We start from the raw sequence: 19,798 nt of genomic DNA, 5'->3' as shown, positions 1-19,798 counted from the left end.
CCCTGATTGGGTAGTGTCTTGTCCCTGCCTCTGGGCCCTGTCCCCTGGGGAAAAGGCCCGAGCATGGGCGGGGCTGGTCACTCTGGCACCAGAAAGCGATTGGGGAAGGTCTCCAGCCAAGGCAGGGCAGGACTGGAGAATAAAGCAATATTTTCCCCCCGGACAAAAGAGCAGGCTCTTTCTTTTTGCCATCGGTGGTCGTCTAGTCTCGTGGAGAAATACAACAGGTGGAGATGAACATTGACAATCCCATTGAGATGGGGCTGTTGAAATCCCAACTGAAGGACAGGGTCACCTACGCACTGCTCAGGAAGCACCGGCATCAGACCAAGAAATCCAACCTGCGCTCGCTGGCTGACATTGGAAAGACCGTCTCCAGTGCAAGCAGCTCAGCCATGGCTCACCAAAACCTGACTTCCACCAGCCTCAACGACATCTCGGACAAGCCTGAGAAGGACCAGCTGAAGAATAAATTCATGAAGAAATTGCCTCATGATTCTGAGGCCTCCAGCGTGCTGGTCGGGGAGGTGGATTTCCTGGAGCGCCTCTCCATTGCCTTTGTGCGGCTGCGGCACGCGGACATCCTGGGAGCTCTCACTGAGGTCCCTGCTCCCACACGATTTCTCTTCATTCTGCTGGGACCAAAGGGCAAAGTCAAGTCCTGTCATGAGATCGGCCGAGCCATGGCCACCCTGATGTCAGATGAGGTATTCCATGACGTTGCCTACAAAGCCAAGGACCATCAGGACCTGATCACAGGCATCAATGAATTTCTGGATAAAGTCATTGTCCTCTGCCCCAGGGGGCAGGGCCCAGAGGCAGGGACAAGACACTACCCAATCAGGGATAAAGTGGGAGTGGAAGAGTTAGGTTACAGCTGAATAAGGACAAAGCATTTGATACAGATTTCAAATCCGATAACACACAATATAAACCCAATTAATGCATTACAACAACTGGTAATACAATTAACACTTGGCATGTACTTTATGGTATTTAACCCACAGGCTCTTTAGAAAGTTCTGCCATTAAGCATTAGCAGCAGTTAACATACGGAGATATTTTTTTCCAAAGCCCCCTTTCTCTAAATAATTTTTCTACTTACCTTTGATCCTCTCTGTGCCACTTTCTGGCACAGGGTGCCAAAAGGAACACATTATCCAGAACACACTGTATTATTTCAAACACCTCTTCCTTTAAAATTCATCCATACTCTAATTACATGCAAATAAAGCTTCTGTGTTTGTATACAGCCACACACATTCCACCAAGCTACAGATGGCAGAAGGAAAAATCATGAAAGACGTTTGAGGGGCTGCTCTAAGAGACTGCTTGACCAGCCTCAATGCCCCTCCTATGTGAATAACTGAACAAGGAAAGCATGAAGAGGAAAGTAAAAATGGATTTAGGTGCTACAAGATCCTCCCTGCAAGGAGGAGAAAGTCAAAACTTTCCATCGCTGCATCCACCGCTAGCTCTGTATCCAAGAGGCAAAGCCTGGCTGTATGAGAGAAGTGTTGTTAAGCAATCCAGCACACACAGCGCACACGACGCTGGAGTACTGTCCTGAGTTAGCTGCTGCTGCTGCTGAGTGCAGTCATGAAATTCAGTGAATAGCACCAATTGCTCAATTTGCTTTTGGCATCAAGTTATACTTTCAACAGTGACTGGTAAACAGCTAAAAATATTACTCTAATGCATTCTTCTTCTGCTAGGCAATACGTAAAGTTCTGGGTTGGCTTTTTTGTTGTTGTTTTTGGTCCAGTTCTGGCAAAAGTAAGGTCTGTGTCATATCCTGTCAAAACACGGCATAGCAGAAAAGCCAAATTTTGCTAGTACAGCAAATGCTACAAGGATTGTGCAGTTTTCTCTCCCATGCAAAAGTAAACCAGCATTTTTATCTTGCTGCTGCATGATTATAATTAAAAGAAGAGCAATTTCCTTATCTGGCTATAATGGCTGTTTTGTGGTACATTTGACAAGATCTATCAGCAACAAGAAATAATTTTTCCTTCATGTTTCCAAAAATACGTGTTTTGGCTCTGAGATTAACAAAAACACACTGAAGTTAGCAAAAACTCTGTTGCTTCTTCAGGATTTTAAAGCCCAGATTTTTCCACCTCCACATGCAGGCAGAAGGGGTTTTTAGAAACTCAGGTATTTAAAGCTACTTTGTAGTTAAATCTCACAGATTTCTAGAAGTATCTCCATACTATCTGCTGTTTATAAAATGTTTTTTAAAAGAGCAAACAGACAGCATTAAATGCTAACAGTATATGTTTGAAACATCACACAACAAGGTAAAGCTGAAGTTCCAACAAAGAGTAACTTTCAACAAGTGCAGCTTCTATAAAGTCAGTTTCCTCAAACGTGTTCCTGTTGGAGTCAGTTCTAGTTATGTTTTGAGAAAATTAGGTGCACCTTGTAAGGAAGAGCCTCTTACTGCTTTCTGTACAGCTTGGACAACGGATCCACACAGGTCTTCACCTTGCCTTTAAGAAGATACATAAAGAAACCTGACTGCTGGTTTCACGCTATTGACATTAAATCCTTCACACACAATTAAAAGTGACAGTAAGTGGCATAAATAGAAACTGTGCTTCTTACTATTTCACAGTCCTTCAACTCTTGCTAAGTTCCGGGAATAGGACTTTCCAAAAAACACTGAGCAAATGGAACTTCTTCAGTATCACCTGGAACTGCACTTAATCAGAAGCTCTGAAAAAATCCAAGTCTTCATCTATCTTATGGCAGCCTTCCAAATATTTGCAAGACTGTTTTTGGAACATAGAATATATGCTGCTTTTGAAAATTATTAACCTGGAATGCCATATCATTCCTGGAGAGGCAAAATCTTGAGTTTTTTAATGGATGGGAATTTATCTTTACTTCAGATTTACTAGGAGTAGGCTCTCTCATTACCTTTAATTTCTCTTGAGAAACATTGCCAGTCTATCAAAAACAAAGTAACAAATAAGTCTAGCTGATTGTGTTCACAAATATATACAGTGACAAGACTTCAGAAAATATAATATATTATCTGTAAAAACACATTTATCAAATTTCCCAAAAAGCAATTCAAAAAATAAGCATTTGCAGCCAAAGTATTTCAGCACGAGGCACTTCTCCAGAACTTCAAATTCCCTGAAAGGCATTCTACCACTTACCAATTTTCTATTTTACTTCACAAAGGAAACAGTTAATAAAAAGCAAGAAAAATCAGTCGTATTCTAGAAGCACATATAATCAAGAAACCAAAAATGTCTTAAAGATCAGAGCTGTAAGTCAAAACTAAAAAGCTTCAGTTCTGAAGTAATCCAAATGCATCTACAATGAAAACATTTACCTGCTATTAGCTTTTGGAGTGTACTCTTATCTCCATTAACAGCAGCAGCATGCACTTCAGATGCTAATGAGGAACCACTGAAGAGGCAGTTTGCTGAAATATTCATACTCTTTCAAGGTATTACTATAGGTCAGATCTGTGCCACCAACATTTTTTGTAGAAATTCAGTTCTAGAAAAAAACCCAAAGCTACATTAATAAAACAGAATTATCTTCATAGTAAGTATTTAACATTATTCAAACAATGCTAAGGAGAATAAACTTCTTTTAAAAACAGAAAATTAAAAAAAATGGCTTTTATCTGAGTTAAATCTACCTCTAGTCAAAATTCACCAGAAAAAAAAGCCTTCATTAAGAAATAAACACCTATATATTGTAGTTTCATTACCTTAAACACAAATTTCAGTCCATAAGTTTTGCAGAAGTCTATAAAGTGTTCATCTATGAATCAGACTGTTCTTCAGACTGTTGTCATGCATGCTTTAATTCAGTAACCAATAATGTTTGTTTTGAAGTATCCACTCATTATATCCTACAGTATAGAATCAGAGAATATCCTGAACTGGAATGGACACACTGGGACCACAGAAGTTCAGCTCCTGGCCCCGCACTGAACATGCCCAGGAGTCATCCCATGTGCCCAAGAGCATTGTCCGAACTCTTCTTGAACTGTGGCAGACTGGTGCTCTGACCACTTCCTGGGAAGCTTGTTCCAGTGCCCAACCACCCTCTGGGTGAAGAACCTTTTCCTGATATCCTGCCTAAACCTCTCCTGACACAACCTCAGGCCATTACCCCAGGTCCTGTCACTGGTGACCACAGAGCAGAGATCAGTGCCTGCCCCTCCTCTTCCCCTCACAAGGAAGTTGTGACTGCAATGAGGTCTCCCCTCAGTCTCCCTGAGGCTGGACAGACCGAGTGAACTCAGCTCCTCCTCATGTGGCTTCCCCTCAAGGCCCTTTGCCATCTTCGTAGCCCTCCTCTGGACACTCTCTAATGGTTTCATGTCCCTCTTACAGTGTGGCACCCAGAACTGCCCCCAGCACTCGAGGCGAGGCTGCCCCAGTGCAGAGCAGAGCAGGACAATCCCCTCCCCTGCCCGGCTGGCCATGCTGGGCCTGATGCACCCCAGGACAGAGCTGCTCTCCTGGCTGCCAGGGCACGGCTGGCCCGTGTTCAACTTGCCACAGACCAGGCTTCTCCATGGCACTGCTTCCCAGCATCTCATTCCTCAGCCCATCCATACACCCAGGGGCAGAATCTGGCACTTTGCCTTGTTAAACTTCACACAGTTGGTGATTGCCCAGTCTCCTGACTTGACGAGGTCTCTCTCCAGGACCTCTTCGCCCTGGAGGGAGATAACAGCTCCTCCCAATTTTGTATCATTTGCAAACTTGTTTAGTATCCCTTCCAGTTGCACATCCAAGTCAATAACGAAGATACTGAAAATCACAGGGCCCATGATGGAGCCCTGCAGAGCCCCACTAGTGACAAGTCCCCAGTCTGATGTCACCCCATTCACTGTAACCCTTTGTGCCTGACCCGTGAGCCAGTTGCTCACACATCATATGACCTGTTTATCCAGCTGTGTATTAGAAAGTTGGCCCAGGAAGCTACTCTGACAGTACTGAAAGCTTTACTGAAATCCAAAAAGATTCCATCAACTGCTGCGTCACTTGACCTTACTCCCATTGGGCATACACACCTTCTTTTCTTCCATTAGCTCCAAAAGAGCCTTGGTTAGCCAAGCCAGCCTTCCACTTCTTGTGCTTGATTTCTGACATTTGGAATTGCCAGCTCCCGTGCCCTTAGGAGGTGGTGCTTAAGAAGTGACCAGCACTGATGGACCCCAGCATGTTCAAAAGCATTTTTCTCAGGGGATCCTACTATCTAGTTCCTCCATTTTCTTCACATTTTACCTCTCAACAAATAAACTAAAATATAACAAGTCCTGGGACAGCAGCATAAAAATCAACAAATACCAAAGAACTTAGTGAAGCACCAGAAATATCCCAAAACCATCAACAATAATTTTTCTGTAAAACTGACTGCATACAGAAGAGAATGAATAATGAAAGCTATTCATAGTTTCCAGATGAAAACAACAGGTACTTCTGCATAAAGTGTTCATAATCATACAGGTGAGAGAAGTAATGCTTTATCTCTACAGCAAGCCCTTTATCTCTACTAAGCAATTCTTTGTATCATGATTCCATTGAATGGGCTAATTTTGAATCAGAGAAGTTCTGAAATATTAAGAGGGACTAGAAAAGGAAAATTTATAACATTCCTCAGGTATTTTTCTCATCAACAAACAGATGAACTGGTGTCTGGAAGACTTGCTTGATAAAGATCCTCATTAACAAAAAATAATTGAGACATTTAGTCAATAAAAATCAAGAAATAAGTAAAAGATCTGCTTATGAAATGCTACATAATTGGCATAATCTGTAATACGCATTATATTGCTGGAATCATTGCTGGAAATAATTCACTTTTCTTCTTTAAGCTAACACGTAGAAAAATATTAGCCTTCTCAAGTCACTTAAAATGAAGGGGCACTCACATGGACACCAAGGCCTCTTCAAGGTGTGTGAAATTTCATACCAAACTACGATATGCCTATTTCGCATTACATAGACAGCAAGAATTACATCGTTTTTCTATTCAGCAAAACATGAGGTTGTTAAAATTTAGACATGTTAGCACAATCATGCTATCAAATTTTATTGATACAGTTTCCAAGAGAAGACTGAGCTTTGAAAAAATATCAAAGATTTTTCAAATGTCAGTTCGTGCACAAGATATTCTCTCTACAGATCAAAGAGCACAAGCTCTTAAGGCAGTCATAGCAGAGCTGATAAAAGCCAAGTTTCAACCTCAGACTATAAAAAAGACACGACCAGTATGTATATATCTATGTGTGTGAGTGTTTGCAGCTCCCGAAACTGACAGGCCACAAGATTTTTGCAGGGTCACACAAAGTCTGAGCCTGTCAAGCTTTCTTTGAAACCAAGGCAGTCTTGACTTGAAAAAGGCTGAAGTAAAAGATTTTCTTTTAAATGGTGTTACACCTCATTTCCCTCCTTAGACTCGTGCATACTGGAAATGTGACAAACGCGAAGCGCGGCGTTCTGCGATCTTTTTGAGACAGCTCAGCAAGGTCTCAGAGCATGTCCGTATTCGGCAAGGTCCAGAGTTTTACTGGAAGAGGGTGAAGCCCTGCATTTTGGGTATTCTTCATTTTCAGCATTTACAACCGAGGAAGCGACAGAAAGCGCAAATCTGTTGAAGCGCCAAGGGGTAAACATCAACGATGACGTTCCACTGAAGCTGAAGTTTCCCAACCCACCCAGGAGCAGCTCTGCCCCGTCACACACAGGCTTCCAAGCAGAAAGTTTCCTCCCAAACTCCGAGGACACAAAGACCACAAGGCGCACAGCGCCCAAACACCCCTTCTCGTATTCCCTACAGCCAAATCCGTGTGCCCCGTCCCGGCGGCTGAAGCTACAAGGCGGGATCCAAAGGAAAGGCGGACGGCCGCTGGGGGCTGGCAGGGAGCGATCCAAAGCGGAAGAGGGTGCGGTGCCGCGGGACACCCGCGCCACCAAGGCGGGAAGAGTTAACCCTGCCTCGGCCACACCGCGAGAGCCGCCTCCCTCTCTCCTTCCTCCCCTCCCTCCCCGCTCCCCTGCCCGGCGCTGCAGCTGCGCCCCGTAACTCACCTCCACCCCGCCCTTCTCCTCAGCGCGCCGCCGCCGCCTCCAGGCACCGCCCCGCGGGCAGCCCCGGTGCGCTCTGGGATCCACGCCCTCCTCCCTCCCTTTCTCCCTCTCTCTCTCCTTTCCTTCCTTCTCCTCCCTTCCTCTCTCCCTCCCTTCTCCTCCTCCTTGCCCTCCCCTTCCCGGAACTACGCTTCCCGGCGTGCTCCGGGAGCGCGCGGCGGAGCGCGGGGCCCCGCGGTGGAACTTGTCCGGGTGTTTCCTGGCGACGGGGGGAAGTGGAGGAGCCGCCGCCGCGGAGAGTGGGAGCCGCGCTTCTCCCCTCCCCGCTCCCGGGCGCCCGATCTACCATGAGACCCGCCATCTTCCCGCTCCTGCCTGACCCTGGCTGCCTCCTGCTCCTCCTGGTAAAAGCCGCCGGCTCCCCTCTGCCCTTCCCTTCCCTTCCCCGCGCCGGCTCGGGCAGGGCGGCGCTGGGGTGGCCGGCGGGCCCCGCTCGGGGCTCCTCTCTCGCTCCCCTCCCCCGCCCGGCAGGTGCCGGCGGCCGGGAAGGAGGGAGCGGCCCCGGCGGCGGGGCCCGGCGGTGTGGCCGAGGCCGATAGGCTGCGCGCACGGGGTGGGGCCGCGCCCGGGCCCGGGCCCGGGGCAGGGGCAGGGGCAGGGGCCGTGCCGGCGGCGCGGCCTCCCCCCGGCCGGCGGGAACGACCGTAACGGGGCCCCTCTGCAGCCCCCTGAAGGGAGGCTGCGGCCAGATGGGGGGCGGCCTCTTCTGCCCGGCAGCCGGCGCCAGGGCGGGAGGACACGGTCCTAAGCTGCGCCGGGGGAGGTGTAGGTGGGACGTGAGGAGGGATTTCTGCACAGCAAGGGTGATCAGACGCTGGAATGGGCTGCCCACGGAGGTGGTGGAGTCGCCGTCCCTGGAGATGTTCAGGAAATGACTGGATGTGGCACTTAGTGCCGTGGTCTAGTTGGCACGGTGGTGTGGGGTCATAGGTTGAACTCGATTGCCTCAGAGGCCCTTTCCAGCCTCATTGATTCTGTGATCTTTAGATGTCAGACTACAGCATTTTTTTCTTTTTTTTAGGCTGGCATTACATGCGTGACCTAAGCCACCTTCCGGCTTTGCCAGTACACAAATGCAATCACTGATGTGTGTGTTTTGTGGAGATAAGTTGCCTGTGCTATAGTTCTCTTTTATTTATTTATTTTTAAAGCAGGCTGGTGTGGTGATTCTTAATTTTCTGGAGATGTATTGGACCAGATTCTGGACCTTTCATAATATAAGTGACTTGCAGAACTAAGGAGACTGCTGTGAATAAATTTTAATAGGATTTTTCTCTTAATATACTAAAGGTTTTAATCAATCTATTTAAAACATTTGGGAGAATAAAATGGGCCAGAAAATTAAATAATAATTGGAGGTAATGGTAGATAGAACTCTAGAAGTCCAAGGAGGAGTACAGAGGAATATAGCTGCCAATGAATGGATGAACTGGTTAGGAATGTGAGGACATATCCATAAGGAACAGTACAAGTACTCATTATCCCTTTGAAATAAGCTCTGCTTAAAGTATTAGGAACTTGCTGTCATTTCAGGGGTAGAAAATGTGTGATTGGTATGATTTGAAAAGACACATTTGAAATGTTTCTCTATAGACAGTAGTAGCATACTAAGACATTATATGAGGGACCGAAGTGAGGAACACCATACTTTTCAGTCATGTCTGTGTATTAAAGCAATATTGCTTATGTGCTAGATTGGTTTTCACTCTTATTTTAAATATGGATTAGTGAGCAAAACCAAGGAGCATATACTGTTTAAAGACACCATGGAATGTGTCCATTAAATAGACAACTACAAATTTGAAAAAGTGGGTGCCAGTTAGTGAGTTTTTATTTCTTCATGGCACAGCTGATCAATGCAAATTAAATATGCATCAATAAGAATTATGTTTGCCAACAAAAAAGAAAACCAGCAGGAAATAGCTATGATCTGCAACTTGTCTGTATTTTGTCTGTATTTTGTCTGCTGTTTCTTTGTGTATGTGTCATTTATAACCCATTTCTAATGTGGTTTACAAGAATTGTATACATAAAACTTTAGGAAGAATACAGTTCAAAGTTGATTTTTAAAAAAATGCGATTAAGTGTTATGTTATCTATGTAATTATTCAGCGTCATCATATCAGCCATGGTCCTGTGTTGTAAGATGCCTAGTTACCTGAATCAAGCCAGTGAATCATTCCTTTTAGTAAATCTGTTTAGAGTTTTCCAAAAGTTCAGAGCAGTCTGAGAGTGTGAGGGGATCCTCTCTCTTTAGAGGGGCTGAAGAAACTTTGTAGAAGTGAGTTGTTTGTTTTCCTGTGATATTCAGTGTCCCCGATAAGGTGTATCAGGTTAGCTTTAAAGTTCTGGTAACTTTGTTTTTCTTGTTACCAGCTGCCGTGGATGCTTAAGACCAGCAGGGCAGCTTGGCTTTCTGCTCCACATCTAGAGGATGTGCCCCCCAACACAGGCTCTTGGAGCACGGTGTATTTTGTGGATAAGTGAATTTGTGGTTGTGAACCACCGGTGGTTCATAGGGCAGAATACACAATGATATGTAGCTGTGAAAACAGCTTATTAAGCTGGTCTTACTTAGTAGTAACAATGAAGTTATCAGTAACCTTTTCCAGATGGGCATTTAATATGATGAAAAAAAAAAAAAAAAAAGAAAAAAAGAAGATACAATGTCAAATCAGAAGAAATTCTTTTGTCTAAAGCTTGTCAGTAGGAGATCGCTACAGTTGTAGAGGGCTTTGTGTCTCACACTAATATTCTTCTTCCCTGGTTTCACTGAAGTTTGGGTTGATGTGAGGGAGATTGACTGCAAAGGGATACCTGCAGTCCCAGCGCAATTCTTTGCCCTTCCAACTTTTCGGCATTGTACTGGGCTGCTGGGAATTGAAAAGAAGTGGGAGAGAGGACAGGGGAGGTACAGACTGGCGTGACCTCTGCCTCAAGGGCTGAGTGGAAGGGTGAGCAGTGCACAGCACAGGCAGTAGAGGGTCTGGTACAGCTGTTTGCCAGGCTGGAATAAGAGATGCATAGTAATGTCATGGAGGCCCTTGGAGAGTGAGATGTTTCTGCCTTGTTGGTATGTTGCTTAATACTGGGCAGGACAGATCTTTAAGATGAATCCAAGACAGTGGTATAAATGCTGATGGTGGAGTGGCTCATCCCATTCTCCCCTAAGGTGAGGTGTGGCTCTTTGGCTTTGCTCTAACCAATCATTCTGTATGTTTGCCCGTACTTGCAGTCAGGTATCCTTTGCCTTTAAAGAAAGTTCTAGAACAGGACACTGTTGTACATGGTCTTTTGCATGTGTTTGAGAGGTGCTTGTGTTGCTCAATGCTTTCCTGGGAGGCTCAAGCACAGTGCTCCTGAGCAAAAGCTGTGTCTGGAGGAAACCACCAACTGACAGTGAGGGAAATGAAGAGGGAAGTTCCTAACTGGAAAAAATACTGTAGAGTAATATTTTTGTTTCTTGTTTTATTGCCACTGCCTTTCATGTCTTGATAATATAACACCAAATGCCCAAATAATGGAAGTAAAATGAAATAAATGTTGTCTTTTAACTTTGTTAAATGTGTAGTAAGTTGCCCACAGAGAAGTTAACTCTGTAAATTTTGTGTCTAGAGGGTATTAGCTGTGCATTTGCCTCTCTCTGCATTTGTATTAGAAAAACTAATTTTGTGATTGGGACTGCTGCTCAAAATACTATATTCTGAATATGAGCATGAGTCAGAAATTTTAATTACAGGCAAAATTTAGACCACTGAGCCTTATACAATGAAATGGGCTCTCTTCAAGAGTAGCACAGGACTTCTGAGTTGTCCATCTTCTGCCATGATTTCTAAACGATGAAATAGTAGGCAACTGAGGAACATTGCCCTTTGGAGATGGGGAGCAGGGGAGTCTTGAATTCTTGTGAAGACAACTTGTATCCTTCGTGCTATGCCATAGATGGACAAGTTTCCTGTTTGGAGTGCTCAGGAGGGAAGAGTGAAGAAACTGCACTGTTTCTTGCAACAGAAGACTCGAACAGTGCTGGAAAATGTATAAATGAGTTATTGACAGTAAGATCTCGGAGATTCTGTTGCTGGTGGCTGGGATGATGCTCTCCTTGGTTTTTCTTTTGATATTCTTATTGTTCACCTCCATAATCTGCTTTGGTTTTCGTTTGCTTGGGGGTTTTTGTGGATTTTTTTGGCAGGATAGCTTTCTTAAGCAGGAGACTGGTCCTTATATTGCTTTCTCAAGAAAGCCGAATTACCACATTCTATATGTTTTAATCAAAACTCTTTCATTTGAAAGACTTAAGGATTATATGTTGCTATTCAGGAGAACAAATTTTTCATCTTGCAGACTCTTTTGTAAGCCTCACTTGTATAGCTTCCAGGTATTCTGTTTGCTTAAGGGGAGGGAATTGTCTCATGTGTAAGGCAAGTGTACAAATATGCTCTAAATTTTATACCAGACCTTCTTCAAAACCTCTTCAGGAGAGTCTAGAGATGCATTCAAAACCAAGTGCTTTAATAATGCTTTAAGTGGTTTTGGATGCATTAGCAATAACTTGTTCATTATTACCCCTCATTTGAGAGTGAGTTCTTTGGACGTCTAAAGGAGGGAACACAGGAACATTTGGGGACGTAAGCAGAAGCGTTGCAGGGTGTAGAGATCAGAGCCTAAGGAATATTTTCTTCCAGAACTCCAAACTGGAGAAAGCTCCTGGAGAAGCAGAGGAGGAGAAGTGTGTTATAGAAAATTAGGAAAGGAAATGAGATCATATTTCTTTTTGAGAGTTCTGCCTTTACCCTTCTTTTCTCCCTGACATATCTTCCTTCATCAGGAGCATCCTAACCATAGGTAGAAACACACACAATTTTCTTCTCCAAAACTGTTAGTAATGTCAAGTGCTCATATAGTCTGAATAAAAAAAGTTCATACATAAGATTTTAGAAGTTTGAATAGCTTTAATTTTATTTTCAAATTCACTGTCTCTCAGGTATTTCTTTTTACATTGTTGGGAGTTATTCTGCAAAGTTGTTACTATACTATGACGCTAACTCAGAAAGGTTTTTTTCACTGCTGGTTGCGGATGCTGTTTTTCCAAACCAGCTGTAGCACTGGTTCCACATTTAATCACGCTTTGGTAAAAGTGCCTTACAAACAGCAACAAGGCATATTATATTGGAAAAGAATTCTATAATTTTTCCTATTTTTATATATGCCACTACTGAGAGACTGACTACCCTGATAATGCACCCTTTATAACTAAGAGCCATTCATGCCATTAAAACATGTGCAGAGTTCCAGTTCTGTGTCTTCCAGATAAGCACCTGTGACTTGGAGCTTCTTCTAGGAGTGATCCAAACCTGGAAGCTCCTTCACATGCATGTACATAGACCTTTAATGGTAGTGATCCATAAGATCTGCTCTTTGGGTGGCTGGTAGGACATAAATGTTGTACTCTACGGTGGCACTAAGCAAAACGCAAAGTGCAGTGCTCCGTGCCTTAAACCATATAGTGGGTGGAATGGTGAAAGCAGTGAGGACAGAACATTGTACATGGTTGCCTAAAGGCAGGTGCTCTAGGCATACTTTCTGCAAGTAACGGGTAATCATATATGCAGAACAAAGCTTCTGCTGAACACAATAAATCTCCGTTTCATCTGAACAAGTAAATCTCCTTTTCATCTATTCTTATTATAGTAAATGTTCTGAGTTTCTTCCCTCCCTTGTTTTCTGACCTATGGCTGGCTTTAGCAAGAAAGCTTTGATAGAGGGGGGTATTGAGAACCTCACTGTGTTTACCTGATAGGATCAAGTTGTAGAGATCGGGGTTTTTTATTTACACTGGAAGTTTGATCATTTAAATTTTAAAGGTTTTCTTAAAGTCATCTAGTATTACTCCTTGCTCAGTGTGAGACTAACTTGGATGGAATTGCTCAGGTTTTTTCTAGTTGGCTTATATAATTGCAAAGATGGAGGTTCTGCAGCTTCTCTGGTCACCTGTTTTGGTGTTGAATCAAAACCTTGTTGCAAATTTTCTTTGACAAGTGTGTCTGGATGTGTGGATTGTGTACATTGTCTCTTGTCCTATCACTGCATCTTTGGGAAGAGTCTGGCTCTGCCTTCTCTATAACCTCTGATTAGGTCACTGGTATTACAGCAGTAATAACTTTTCCTTAAGAGTGAACAAATGCAGCTGTCTCAGCATCTCCTTGTATACCCTCATCTCCAGTCACTACTCACCTTCATAGCCATCTGCTTGGCTTCACTTCCATATGTTAGTGTCTTGTACAGGCAGTCCCAAAGCTGGGCAGAATCTTTCAGATGTGCTCACGCAAGTGCCAGATGAAAGGAAAGAATCTCTTCCCGTGGTCTGCTGGCGACACTTTTGCTAACACAGCCCAGTGTGTGGTTGTCTCTTCTGCAAGGTCATGCTGCTGACCCCTGTTCAACTTGCTCCCCAAGACCTTTTCTGCAAAGCTGTTTTCCATCTGGTTGGCTCCCAGCCTGGATGGGGTTATTCCAACAGAGATACAGGACTTTGCCTTTGTGGAACTTTGCAAGGTTTCTGTCAGGCCACTTCTCCAGCCATTTGAGGTATCTCTGAATAGCAGATATTCCCTCTAGCTTGTAAAACACTTCACCCAGTTCCTATATCCTCAGGGAGTTGCTGAGGAGGCACTCTGTTCCATTTTTCTGGTCATTACTACAGACAAATCTTACACCCAGCACTGGTCTGGAGAAACTTCCTTAGAGGCCACTAGGACATGGAGTCTTTGGTTACAGCCCTGTGAGCTCACCAGTTCAGCTGCTGTGTCACTCACTTTATAGTTCACTTATTCAGTTCATGCATCAACAATTGAGGTCTAAGGATCCTTTGAGGTGCTTTAGAAGCTCACTAAAATCAAGGCAAATAATGTCCAGTACTCTTTCCTTGTTTACAGAGCTAAATCTCTTACTACAGAAAACAAATTGATTTACTTATTCCCAAATATATGCTGGATGGATGTGGCTTCTGGAAAGAAAATTTGTTTCCATAATTCTCCTGGTGACCCAGGGAAAAAGCATTCGGTCTGGTTCTGTGCTCTATACGTCCCAGTTGCCAAATAACATTCTAACTTGGTCTTCTACTCATGTGAGTAATGCTTCTTTTTGCTGGAACTCTGCTATGGGCTCAGACCTCATCAGCTCAGACCTTGAGCGTCTAAGTCTTTTCTGTGTACTTTGTCTCATGTCCCCTGCTAGCTGAGCAGCAGGTCTACAATTTGCTTGTTCTTCCTCTCTTCTTTTTGTTGCCAGCATGCCTTAACATCCCTCTCTCAACTCCAGCTGAGCTAGTACTGCTGCCAGCTCAAGCAGTGTTTCTCTCTTCCTACCAAGTATTTTTCCTACCTCTACCTTCTGTCTGTTCCCTTTTTTCTTTTTTTCTTTAAACTCATCCAGAAATTCCTAGTTAACCCATGCAAGTCTTCTACCATACCAGCTTTCTGCCCAGTGGAGTGGGTTGGCTTTGACCTCTGCAGAGGTTCTCATTGAAGGTCAGCAGGCTCCAGTGGGCCCTTTTGGCTTTCAGAGCCATGTTTTATTAGTCAACTGAATTAAGACCCACGTGCCTTCAGGTCTTGTCGCTTTATTCAATGGTCCTGTGAGGGATATATTTTTATGTAAAAAATAAATAGCATAGTAGACTTTAGATGGGATTTAGTGTGAGCCTCAGTCATATATGTAAAAGTTGCATTAGCAGTGGCAACGAAGTGAAATGCAGGAGGTCCGAAGTCTTGTTTCCTGGAAGATGTAAATTTCCACATTTTATCTGATGGAGTCTCCCAGCTGCCTCACTTTGAATCCAAAATGAAGGACATGTTAATTCACAGAGAGATTTCAGGTATATGGTTTGCTACATTGTTTCAAAGCAAGATACTTCTCTGTGGCTTAGATTTCTTTAATGGCTGAAACTATGTATCCTAATGATGTTCACAAAACCGGAAAGTGAGCCCACATAGAACTCTAGAAATGGAGAATAGAAAATGACCTGGTTCCTTGGCGTGTTTTTTTGTAGCCAGCCTGTCTTCTGTCTTGTTTGGCATCTGTGATTCTTGCCTGTTTCTTGTGTGTTTCATTGAGGTGCATCCAAAAAAAAAAAATTTGAATGTCTGCAAAGGCTTTTTGGGTTTTATTTTCATAGATTTGTGAAAAGGAGAGAAGAAGAGCAGTCTAATCTCTGTTGTAAAATAACTGGCAGTAAAGCTTATATTTTGTCTCCAACTGGATTCGTGTGGCAATTGGGCATAAACACAGAGAGAACTTGTTCATTAGGAACTCTGCAAGGAAGTATTTTGAAAGGCAAGGAATAGGTGCCTGTTCCAATGGTCTGGAAAAAGCAAACAACAGCTGTGATAGTGTTTTGCTGTTTCCCATAGCTGTCGTGATTATGAAGTGATGATATAATTAACTTGCTCAAAAGCTGCACAAAGGGAAAGCTTTTTAGTTATGTATCCATATTTGTAATCCCAAGAAAAGCTTTTTGTTCCTTTAGTCAGTCTATCACTTCTGACTCTCATAATTTACTGAAATCCCCTTTCTTAACTCTTGCTAGAAACACTTAGCTCCTAGATTCTTTGCCAGTCATAAAAAATATGAATTTTCATAAACGTGTGTATGAAAAAAACTTTTTTCTCTCTTTTTTTTTTTTTTTTTTTTTTTTTTTTTTTTTTTTTTTTTTTTTCCTTCTCCCTGTTGAGTCAATTCACTTGGGATTTTGGACAAAATAACTGAAAGACAAATTGGTTGCTTCACAAAGGTAATTAAGACAGTATGTGGTGCAGGGGTTGAACAGTTAGGGGTTCTTTCCTACTAATGATCCGTTAATTAGTGAAGGGAGCTCAGCGAGTGTTCGAGTCTCTCAGGAATTACCTTTGAATGGCATTTAAATCTGCTTTGGTTAAAAAGGTATAATTGGAGGGGGAGAGGTCTTTTTAGGATTTTTTTCTGTCAACACAGGCCAGCAGAATTTGCTAAATCAATGCAAATGTCTACATATAATTGGTGTTATATAGATAATAAATATTTTAAAATAAGCCAATAAATACCTGTGATACCTCGCTGAGGATTTTTATAACAGTTTTGGTTGCAGCAGCTTCCATGTTGGGAGCAGTAAGATTGCTACATGGAGCTGGTTGATTGCAGAGCCAGAGTGCCCAAAACTTGCTCCCAGTTCAAGCACTGCACTATGTTAGTGTCTTCATACTATTTTTAGGACTAGTCTAGAATACTTGCTTGGATGTTTTTGTGAGAGTCAGCTTGAAGCTGGCAGGTTTAATATTCCTTGAAGAGAAGTAGACCAATCTCTGTATGATTTTCTTCTGCATTTCAAAATATCTGTGGAATGTGTCCTATCCTCTGCATTATTTATTCTTCTGCTGTCCAGAGTGATCCAGGATAAATTGACTGCATATGTGCAGGACCTTAGCAGCTGTTTAGGGCAGAAAGAAAATAGGTCTTATACAGTCTGAAATTAGCCTCTCATTCATCAAGGTACATGCAGCTCTGGTCCCAAAGGTGAATTTTTCTCTTCAGGTTCAGGTAGCATTGCTTTAGTCAGTACTCTTCCCTAGAAGATAGCCAGTGGATTAATTTGTAAATTTGTAAAAGGGTATTTTTTTTTTTAACCTCCTCATTTGAATTGGAAGATTTTTAGAATGCCAACTTGTCGGTTAGAACGCAGCTGTGGAGTGCTATTTCTATACACAGAATCACCGCTTATGTGGAAAGATCTTACCCATTATCCACTCATATGTCATTTTAAGGTAGCAAATAATAAATGCTAGCCTAAAACTGGTTTGCTAGAGACAAGCTAATGGATGTCCCAAGAGCTTTAATACACTATGATTGGCAGTTTGCATGTGAAGAGTGGAAGTTTGTGGAGTGTGCATCACAATTATGCCTGTCAGGAAGAAAATAAAGTAACCAAAGTAATGTAAGTTTAGATTGTTTTTAGTGGATTTATTCTAAAGTTCAGAGTTCTGATGTTAAGGGAATGATAAACAGAGAGCATCAAAATGCTGCTGTATTTTATAAAGCTTGTAATTTTGAAATTCTGAGGTGTTCCTCATTTTGATTTCTCAGTAAAAGAGGGAGGAACAACACCACCGGACTGAATCTCAGTGATTTTAATGTATGGGCAAACACTTCATACACTATGAATGGCTGCATCACAAATTACTGTAGCTGTCTTTTGATAGTTGTACAAACAAAACCTTATCCTCCTGCTGCAGTAATAGGAGGTAATTTGAGGAAAGGTGGCATCTCAGTCACACTGAAGGAAAAACAAAATCTGTAGCGCAGAGGGTTATAGTGATACTGGAAGTATTAGTGCAGAGAGCTCTAGATCTGAGATTAGTAAATGGGGTGGTTACATGTGGGGTCAATGTGGTGGAGATTGCAGAGCATAACATGATTGTGTAATAGTAAAAGTGGAAGAGGGTCAGAATTTAACTTGAACTGCTAATTGCCACAGAATCATCCATATGTTTGCTGCTCTGCTCCGTTGTTTAGTTCTAACCATCATCGCCTTCAGCATCAAACAGGGATGAGCTGAATCACAATGGCTGTGATTCTGTGCTTTCGAAAGGATTTTGTTATTCAGAAGTACAAACAGGCAGCTGCACTAAGGTAAATGGTACAGGAGACTGGCTTGTCCGCTCGCTCGTCTTCCCTGATGTTCTCTTTAGATTGCAAGTTAAACCAGTATGTTTTGCATCTCTTTGGATGGACTAGATGAGGAGAATGACCCAGTTGTATTTTTCGTTTAAGTATTTTGTTTGTCTGTTTGTTTCTTTTGCTCCCTTTCTTTTCCTCCTCACCCAATGCCTCAGCTGCATGGTTTAGAGCAGTGTTGGTCCAGTGTGGGTATTTTTCTCATGGAGGGCTAGTTGCTGTGTGGTTTTGTACTGGCATTTGGGCAGTTGGTTTCAGTAATTCATATGCATTTTTAAAACAAGTTCCAGCTGAAAGGTAAAGCTGAACAGGTTTGTCATTGCCTAAAGTTCCCACCTTTCTTGGTAAGGCAAAAATCTGGAGAACTTGATGTTTTGGAGAAGAAGGGTAAAAATTTATTCAGTATTGCAGCTATATTATGTAATTAGTAGAAAGCTAAGCAGCTAGAAGTGAGTAGGTGTTGATTATTTAGCTTTAAAAACGTTGGTTTTGTCTTACTGAAGAATAAACTCAATATGTAGTAAAATTTGTCAAAACAGAAATTGTGTTTATTTTTAAAGCAGTAGAATGTGTGTAGGCAGCAAGGATAGAAAATTCAGTTATCCACTAATATATTCCATCCCTCAAATTATTCCAAGGTAGCAAACATTCATGTGACATTACAATTTCTTATGGAAACATCACATCTACTTTTGTTTTCTTCCTCTAAGAATATGCTTTGAGAGATTCTGAATTGTGTTGCCACTCCTCCAACAGAAAGACATAAAAGTTTTTGTTTCATTTTAATATGCATTTTCATCACCAGTCTAAGAATACACAAAACATAAATACATTTGTATTATTTAAAAAAAATAAAAGCTAACTTCTTGTTCTGCAATGGCCCTGTGTAAAAGCTACAATAAAGGGCACAGGAAACCCTGTAGATTATAATGAATATCTATTAATATATATGAACAGGGTACTGTGTTGCTTTCTGTAATGAGGAATGGAGTTAAAATACACAGTCTCCAAGGTTTAAATGGCGTACAACAATTTTTTTGGTAGTGGGTTTTATGTTTAATAGCAGTGGCCAAAGTAGAGAACAGGGCCTTTTTCCTTGACTTGGTGAAAAGGGACAGCAAACCATTCTGCTCTGTCAGCCTCACCAAAGTCTTGACAAGACGGAGCTGCCCTTTATTTCATATTGCCTGGATCATGCTTTAACAAGATGAGGACCTTGAGTGTGCTGGCTTTCATAGACAGCAACAGCTGCTTAATTTGTGCTAATCATTTTGGAGATTGCATGTGTATTTTATGTGTGTTACTCCTTCTTGAAAATGTATCCTTCCGTTGTTGCCAAATAATCAGAGCAGTTGGCAAAATGGAAAAGAAAGAGTTATCGGAACATGAGGTGTTTTTTTCCTAAAAAGCTGCGCAAATGTGACCTTTCTTTTTCAGAGGAATTCTAACTGCTTCTGTACGAGAAGCAGCTTGGTAAATAGAATATCTAATGATTCAGAGTTTTCAGTAGTGTCCCGGGGAACTGAATTCATAGCTTTTAATCTGTGAAACAGGCTTTAAGATAGATTTCTAGTTGTGAAGATGTGGAGCACTCTGAACATTATTCACAAATTAATACAGATGTTGAGAGATCTGTTTACATCTTTTAAAGGTGTATGGACTGTGTTCTCTCTGTGTGAATGTATAAGGCAAGGAAACCAGTGGATCATAACCCTGACTGGAGATTATTCTTTTCCCTAAAGGCCAAGAGAAAGAACTGAAAGTTACAAATAATTCAACTGGAAATAAATTACAGGTCTTATCTCTGTGACATTTTTTTAGACATGCCTCATGTCAATTTTTTGAGCTCTTGCTTAAATATTTCTATGAACAGAAGTTAAACCCCTGGAGAGAGGATGGATCATGGAGGAGATAAAGAACACTGCCCCTCCTGATTTTAACAGATGGTAATAGGATACATA

The 19,798-nt window shown here is 42.3% G+C and overlaps 2 protein-coding genes across 5 annotated transcripts in view; one reads left to right on the top strand and one right to left on the bottom strand.

The window, feature by feature from the left end:
* Nucleotides 1-7,155, bottom strand: part of INVS (inversin) — an 83,521-nt gene extending 76,366 nt beyond the window's left edge. The window contains exons 1-2 of one of the 4 annotated variants that reach the window (XM_040068967.2): nt 7,071-7,155; nt 3,347-3,516 (exon numbers count right to left, since the gene is read on the bottom strand). In XM_040068967.2, coding sequence (XP_039924901.1) covers nt 3,347-3,452 — 106 coding nt within the window. In that variant the 5' untranslated portion in view covers nt 3,453-3,516; nt 7,071-7,155. Of the gene's footprint in view, nt 1-341; nt 658-3,346; nt 3,517-5,050; nt 5,260-5,911; nt 6,986-7,070 lie in introns of those variants that run through there. The other 3 variants (XM_040068978.1, XM_040068988.2, XM_040069010.1) reach the window with 3 other exon arrangements.
* ERP44 (endoplasmic reticulum protein 44) overlaps nt 7,151-19,798 on the top strand; it is a 45,723-nt gene continuing 33,075 nt past the window's right edge. Inside the window, exon 1 of the mRNA XM_040069055.2 lies at nt 7,151-7,474. Within this exon, the coding sequence (XP_039924989.1) occupies nt 7,418-7,474 (57 nt within the window). The 5' untranslated portion in view covers nt 7,151-7,417. The remainder of the gene's footprint in view (nt 7,475-19,798) is intronic.

This window comes from Hirundo rustica, chromosome 1 (genome assembly GCF_015227805.2).
Source record: "Hirundo rustica isolate bHirRus1 chromosome 1, bHirRus1.pri.v3, whole genome shotgun sequence".
NCBI classification, from domain to species: domain Eukaryota; kingdom Metazoa; phylum Chordata; class Aves; order Passeriformes; family Hirundinidae; genus Hirundo; species Hirundo rustica.
This window is presented reverse-complemented; position numbering and strand designations above follow the sequence as displayed.